General features: G+C 33.8%; 1 protein-coding gene across 1 annotated transcript; it reads left to right on the top strand.

Annotated features, from left to right (window-relative positions):
* Nucleotides 1–821: 821 nt before the first annotated feature.
* LOC114915683 (uncharacterized) lies at nt 822–5,100 on the top strand. Its single transcript, XM_083060616.1, has 10 exons — nt 822–1,158; nt 2,473–2,548; nt 2,633–2,899; nt 2,989–3,726; nt 3,807–3,934; nt 4,019–4,186; nt 4,268–4,372; nt 4,462–4,537; nt 4,641–4,736; nt 4,813–5,100. The coding sequence occupies exons 2-10, from the start codon at nt 2,513–2,515 to the stop codon at nt 4,912–4,914; spliced, it is 1,716 nt and encodes a 571-aa protein (XP_082916742.1). The 5' UTR covers nt 822–1,158; nt 2,473–2,512; the 3' UTR covers nt 4,915–5,100.
* Nucleotides 5,101–8,335: the final 3,235 nt, after the last annotated feature.

Consider the following 8,335-nt stretch of genomic DNA (forward strand, 5'->3'; position numbering starts at 1 on the left):
GTGTGAGCAAATGTTTTTTATAAACTAAATTAAATAGATAATATTATAAGAAATATATGGATATGAGTATTATTAAGGAATTTTTTTAAAATAATTAAATGAATGAAGAATGAGTATGTGTTATACCTTCTACTTTTCATGTATTTATTAAATATATACATGTTGTGAAAATACATAAAAAGGAAGTACAATTCATAAAACCTAATGGAAGAAGCTTCGTAATCTTCATCATCTTCTCAAGATCTTTCATCCAAGGAATCACAAAGCTTGAAGAACTAAAAAATGGAGGAGATGAGAGATGATGAGGCACCACTCTCAAGGAGATAAGAGATGAAGGAAGAAGTTCCTTGATGAGAGTTTATATGGAGTCATACTCTAAGGAGAGGAACTCAAGATCTCAAAAGAGAAAAATCAATTTTCATGCATAAATTCTTCAAAGTGATGTACCAATAGAGGGGAAAAAAACTTGTATAGAGTTGGTTAGCTTGTGGTGCACCATAACCAAACCATGGTTAAGAAGATTATGGATGTCCAAACTTTAGTCCCCACATTCCCACAATTAAGTCTAGATATATTAGACATGAGAAAGATGTGACTAGGCTTGAAAACACTACTACAAAAGGAGTAATCTAAGTCGCTCAATCTAAGTCGGTTTATTAAAAATCGATGTAAAATAAGATGCGGTGGCATTTTTGTAAATAAAAGGAATGTAATCTACGACGGTTTAGACAATACCCGTTGTAGAATAGCCTACACAAATATATCTACGACGGTTTATAATAAAACCGACTTAGATGTTAAAGTAATCTACATCAGTTTTTATGTTAAACTGACTTAGATGGAGACCCAAAAATAATCTCGCGCACGTTCTCTCTCAATTCATGCGAGCCCTTCAGTTTCCTAGCCACATTCTCTCTGGCCTCCACCTCCTCCGCCCTGCACTCCTGCGCCCGCCACTTGACCTCCCTTCTTTCAACATTCTCTCCTTTTCTCTTTCTCTTTCTCTCGCAGGACGTTGCCCCTTCGGCTCACTTCCTCCGCCCCAATCGGTACCTCACCGCTCTCAAGCTCGATTCTGCCATCGTCTCTGTGCAGCCGTCGGAGAAAACGGAGAACCTTAGCCACTGCAAAGAGAACCTTGCGTTTCGTCTTGCGGAGGTGTTCCCATGACTTTGCTCTGTTTTATTCTTTGTTTGAGACTCTTCTGGCCTTTTCTTCTTCTTTGTTCTTTGTTCTCTGTTTTCCCTAAACCCTAAACATTAATAGTATGTTTGGGTTGGAGTTGAACTACCAGAAACTAGGGCTTATTTTATACTATTTTGGGACTTGATGATGATGAGAATCTCTCAGCTAATCAATTAAATGCTTCATAGTTTTTGCATCATTTGTCTATCTCTATTAAAGTATGAGAATTTGGGGTGTTACATGTAGGTAACTGTGTTCTGCTCCTGGCGGTTATATTCACTGTCCTTGTGTTGACTAATCATATCAACAGCATATTGTCTTCTTCTCTGCTGACTTTATTGCTATCCATTTCTCTTTTCTGCTTCTAAGAAGTCAAGTTCTTTTGTTTCTTTTTTTTTTCTTTCATTTTTTCTTCTTCATGCTTCTATAAATATTGTTTATATTGTGCAAGGATGCCTTGATCTTCCTGTGTTTTCTCTGCTTTGCTTGGTGTGGTTTTGTGTTATATGTTAATTTGAATCTTGGAGTATAGATGTGATTTATTGACCTTGTTGCCTCCTGTTTTTGTCTATTTTTTCCCTTTTTTCTTTGATAATTCTTTGGGAAGGAACTCATGTTTATAAATATAATTATAACTGGCACATGCATGTCAGCTATTGCAACTCCTTCGTACTGAGTTTAATTTATACTGATAAAGAAAAACTGACGCATGTGTGTTTCCCTGCACTTGTCAAACTATTTTTCAATCCTTTCTTGGCGTGTGAATGTGAATATTTGTTAGAGCTTGTCGATTATAAATGTATCTCTGTATATCTGACTGAGCTAATGCTCATCTCGTTTTAAGGTTTTCTTACTTTCTAGTTTCTTCAATTTGCCAGCCAAACAAGAATGTAGTTTTGTTCTTTAATTGCAAGTTACAAGTTTGCTTTTGATTATTTCTTTTGTAAAAGGATTCTTTAGAGCTGGTTTAAATCTGTTTTACCATGTTGGTTCGTTTAAATCACTCAGTAAAAGTGAGATTATCATGTTTCAATCATGGAGTTATTAACAAAATATGTATTGCTTGTGTGGGTTTATTAGTCAATCACATAATCGTAATTATTATCATGCACAACAACCCAATGACTGGTTTAAACATTTTATGATTGACTAGTTATCAGGATAACAAATTAATTTACCAATGCATATCGGTGCCCTTATATTTATAATTAATGGATTGTTACATCATGAAGCTGTTACTTTTATAAGTATTTGATTTGATTTGGGATTGCAATTGTAACCAACCAGGCTTTCCAAGGCCTTTTGATTTGATGGATTGAGTCGTAGTATGTTCAAACAAATCAGGAATGACCCTAAATGGCAGGTAAACTGTGTTTATTATTTTTAAAATTTATAATACAACACGAGTATTTTCTCATTATTTTTTGGTGTTATTCAATTATTGCAGGCTATAAGAGAAAAAGCACAAGCTATCCAGCAACATAATGATGCCCCTCACCCATTATCTCGTGGGGGTTATGATCTCTTAGTGACAAATTATTCTAAAAATGAACTAAAGAGACTAAAGGATGAAGCAATACAGTCTGGTGCTAGTCAGGATGTAGTTATTGATCCTCCACCTCCTCCTCCACGTCATAAGTTATGGGTCATGGGTCGCACAAAAAGTTCAGGCGAAATGAGTTCTGAGTCAGCTAACCAAATTGCTAAAAAAATTGTAAGTCTTTTTATAAAATAAAACTATTTAACTATTTTCTCAAATTTTTTATTCTACGATATATTGTAAACTAAATTTGTTTATTGTAGAATGATTTGGATGAGCAAGCATCACAGGGTTCCTTTGTTCCCGATGGGCGTCAAGATATATTGAATACTGCCCTTGGACGACCAGAGCATCCTGGTCGTGTTCGTGCAGCTGGTGTTGGTACTACTATTAGTCAGTACTTTGGACGACGCCAGTCACATGGATTATCCATAGCTAAATTAACTCCCAAGGATTTGGAACTCCTCACACAGCAAGTTGTTGCACAACTCAAGAAAAATGATGTCAGTAATACACAGACACAGGATGTTCCTCCAGTTCAAGTAGATATGGTCCCTGGTAGTAGTAAAGGTAGTTGTCCAACTCCTTCAAGTGCTACTGCTGCGGCTGGTAATGCATTAGGGGATAAGCCTCATGTTGATATCTCTCATCCATGTGACTTATGCATTGATGATATACCACCTCGTGTAGTGGCCATTGGTAGAGTTTATGAGGGTAGTTCAACCATACACAATGTACCTTTAACAGCTGATTTGGTCAAGGTGGTTGTTGAGTTTGTTCGAGATTTTGATGCTCATGTTCCTATGCCTACTTCAGAGGTTCAACTGGTTAGACAGGCCCTACAGACTTTTATTTCATGGCCAAGACGTCTTGTGAGACTTATTTCATCATCTAAGAAGACACAGGATATTCCAACAGTTCATAGGTCCAAACCCAGTAATGATCCTATATGTGATTTGCGTGAGGCATCATTGACTTTAACTTATGGCAACCCATTTAAGGTGACTTTGTCCGACTTATATAAAGACTATTTAATTTTTTTTGTTTTAGGTTGGTTACTTATCCAACTTGACCATTTCAGGTGATATGTCCTGCAAGTCTATTTGGTGTTGGTGTTAATGATTTTGTGTTCTATATTACATTTGATGATATACGTGAATTAATAGAACGAAAAAGGCTTAACATCTCCATCATACAATTTTGGATGTTGTAAGTACACAATTCTTATTAGTATCAATATTTATTTAATTAATTATGATTCATTCTAAATTACTTTTCTTTTATAAATTTTAGTTATCTAAATCAAAAAATTGAAGAGCACGGCTATGATGACTTGTATGGATTTTTGGAGCCCCAATCAATACAAAAATCGGGGAATAAGAAAGAAGAGACTATAAATTATATAAATGATAGGATAAAGAACTCCCAGAAGCAAATTTACTTGGCTCCTTACATTGATCAGTAAGTACATGTTTCTTATTGCATTTAATTTATGTAATTTATATATATATATATTGTTTAACTAATTTTGGCTCAATGTAGAAATCATTGGCAGCTGTTGGTTCTTTGTCCTATGAGTAATGTTGCTGTATGGTTTTGTTCTTTGCATCATAAGCCCACTATACATGTCAAACATTTAGTTAAAAGGTAAACTTTAATTTGTAATACGTTTTTTACTTTTATGTTCTTTATTATAAAATTTTAATTATGTAACTTACGTTCATTTTTTTCTTTAGTGTTATGGCTATGTATAATTTCATGAGTGGTATATCTACTGCACTGTCAAAGAACTTAGAATGGATTTACCCCATGGTAAGTAAGTGGTTCGTAATTAAAGTCAATGTGCCTAAGAAATTCTTTTATTACCTTAATTAAACAAAACTATTTATACTACGTTATTTGGTATTCGTTTTAGAGTTATAAACAACAAGGACATTATGAATGTGGATACTATGTCATGAATTGGATGTCAGAAATAATTGAAGGGGGAGTAACAAATAGTTGGAGTGAGGTACATTTACAAAATTTTTAAATTTCTTTTAATACTTTTTATGATGTAACTAATATATGATGTATATATGTTGCAGCTTTTTGAAGATGCTACACCATTGGGGGAAACCATATTGGAAGACATTCGGATTCATTGGGGAAATTTATTTTTAGAAAAATTTAGAAATAGATCATGTTGAAAGGTCTAGTATTACATGTAAAATTTAGAAATAGGTGAATGTGATTTCAGTATTAGGCTGCCCAATGCATGTCTAATGTAGTGTGACCTAATTTTTTTGCTATTCTCTTCTCCTTGTAAGAGATATATATTATATAATGATGTAATTGAGCCATTTCTATAATGATAATGATCCCAAATTAGTCTCTGTTGGTTTCTCTTGCATTGGATAATTGAATCAATTTTTGCAGGTTATATATAATTGAATCAGTTTTATTTTAGAAATTAATCAGGTTAAAAAAAATACAATCTACAGCGGTTCTAAGCAACAACTGACTTAGATGTATATATGCACATCTAAGTCGGTTTTGAATAAAAAACGTCTTAGATGTGTATATATACATCTAAGTCAGTTTTTATAAAAACCGACTTAGATGTATGTGCACATCTAAGACAGTTTTGTAAAAACTGACTTAAATGTATAAGTACATCTAAGTCGGTTTTAAAAACCGACTTAGATGTATAAGTACATCTAAGTCGGTTTTTACGTAACCGACTTAGATATGATCATTCATCTACGACGGCCTTATCTAAGTCGGTTTTAAAACCGATGTAAATATGGCAAAATAATCGACTTAGAATACAATCCTTCTAGTAGTGAAAATGTGACTAGGGGTATAGGGAGTAAGAAAAGGGGATGAACTCAGGTTCTCTAGTTATTAATTATTAATAGATTGGTTATCAATGATCCTAAAGTTCAATAGGAGCTTAGGTCTTCCTCTTTCACTATGATTCCACCACCCTTTACCTCTTTAAGATGATTTGTCCTCAAATTTTGAAGCCTCTTCCTCAACAACTATAAAAAGAAGTAGATTACAAACATTAAAGGTGTTGTTTATTCCATAATAATCAGGGAGGTCTTGCTTATTATTGTTTATCCTCCCTTGGACTTGAAAAGGATCATCTCCTTTAAGATTGAATATAGACTTCATCTTACAAGGAGATATATCATTCCTAAGGTGAATCCAAACCATGTCAAGCAATTAGAACCAACTACAAAACCTAAAAGATAACACTATCTACACCAAAACTACATTTTTTCTAGGTTTTCAAAAATGATTATTTTTTTTGCTAAGAGCTAAGAAAACTTTCCTTAAATGTTTTATGTGATCACTTAGACTCCTATTATAAACTAAAATCATCAAAATAAACTACAACAAATTTTCCTATCCAATTGCCAATTACATGATTCATTAGACACATGAAAGTACTTGATGCATTAATAAGCCCAAAGGCATTACTAATCACTCATATAATCCAAATTTGGTCTTAAAAGCAGCTTTTCATTGATTCCCTTCTTTAATTTTTATTTGAATATAACCACTCTTAAGATAAGTTTTAGAAAATATTTGTGTTCCATGAAGTTCATTTAAAATATAATCTAGCCTATGGATTGGGTGTCTATATTTCATAGTAATGTTGTTGATGGTTCTACAATCTACACACATTCTCCACTTGCTATCATTCTTAGGCGCACTAACAAAACAAGAACAACACAAAGATTGAGACTTTTTGAATCCAGTCCTTCTTCAACAAATCTTGAACTTGAGATTTTATTTATTTTGATTCTTTGGACTTGGTCCTATAAGTTGGACTATTAGGTAGGCTAACTCTAGGAACAAGATGAATTTGATGCTCTATTCCTCTAAGAAGTGGCAACCCATTGGGTACCTCTTTGGGGAATATATCAGCAAATTCTTTTAAAAGATTTTGAACCCTTTTTGGTAGAATCACAATTCACAACCTCAATTTTTGTAGTAGTTCAATTAAGTGTCCCTTTGCACAAAAGAAAATATAGAAGTTGTTCAAGATAGAGAGTTCTCTTGATTTCACTTTTGTTAATAAAGTAAATCTTTTTAGGTTAAATACCTCTTTTGGTCCCTTACAATATTTTTTTTGTTTCAATTTAGTCCCACTTTATTTTTAGGTCTCAATTTGGTCCCCAATAATTTAAATTGTTCCAATTTGGGACTTCCGTCTAAATGATTTAAACGGAGTTAACTGGTGGCCACGTGGATGCCAGGTGGATGCCACGTAGATGCAACGTAGGTGGATCCAAAAATACTTGAATACACCTGGAACCAGAACGGCCCGTTCTGGTTACACTATTGGTGTGTAAAATTTGCACTTGGAACGGGCCGTTCCAGGTCCAAAATTAACACACCACCAGTGTAACCAGAACGGGCCGTTCTGCTTTCAGAACGGGCCGTTCTGATCCAGAATTTCGTGCACAAAAAAACCAAAATACAAAGCATTTCAAACACTAGATTTGGTAATATTGTTAATGAGGATTAATAACTTCAATTGCTAAACATTTGGGCTATACAGTATATCATTAAGGATGATGCAGTGTATCACTAAGGACAATGGTAACAAGTTTTATTTCATTGTTAGTCAAACTGGAGTGAACCACTTACTACCAAATTGACACTATACAGTCAAGGATAAAACGAAACAATGTTTTTCCTTGAAGTCATTGACGATGTACCCCAACAATAACAACCTGTTCTTGAGGAGGTACCCCTAAACCCTGAATTTTATTTTCAATTTTTGAAATACATTGCGGCATTTTAGTCAAGATTTTGAACTGGATAAATTCAAATCAAAGAAATATTTTGGAAGGTCTTATCTTATTTGATTTTTTTTTAGTTTTATTCATAAATGAATATTAATTTATTGTATTTTTTATTTATTATATATTTATTAATATAGATATAACAAAAAAAATATAATAAAAAGCATGGCGTTCTGGAACGGGCCGTTCTGAATTCAAAACGGCCCGTTCTAAAAGCAGAACGGCTCGTTCTAAAAGTAGCACGGCCCATTCTAAAAGAAGAACGGCCCATTCTGGTGTCAGGTTTTTTTTTCCAGAATTTTGGCGTCCATGTGCGCATCCACGTGGCATCCACGTAGATGCCACGTGACTAACAGTTAACTCCGTCTAAATCATTTGGACGGAAGTCCCAAATTGCACTAATTAAGTTATTGGGAACCAAATTGAGACCAAAAATTAAAGTGGGACTAAATTGAAACAAAAAAACATTGTAAGGGACCAAAAAAGGTATTTAACCATCTTTTTATGAACAATTTCTTTGGAGGAATACTTTACTTCTCACCATTCCAATCAATTTAATGATTATTTTAACAACCCTAAATATACAATTAAGCTTAAAATAATTATTACATTAATTTATAGACATATGCTTCTTGCAAGAACAACAAATAACCATATTTTGAAGAAATAGGAAGTATCTTGATGGCAAAGGAAGGAGAAGTGAATGATGAACTACTCCTTATCTTCACCAAAGCTTGGACCTCTTCAATGGAGAATGAAACCGAATGGATGAACACTTGAAATGGAGGAGATTCTCGGATTAGAATAG

Source organism: Cajanus cajan, chromosome 7 (genome assembly GCF_000230855.2).
Source record: "Cajanus cajan strain Asha chromosome 7, NIPB_CcT2T_4, whole genome shotgun sequence".
NCBI classification, from domain to species: Eukaryota; Viridiplantae; Streptophyta; class Magnoliopsida; order Fabales; family Fabaceae; genus Cajanus; species Cajanus cajan.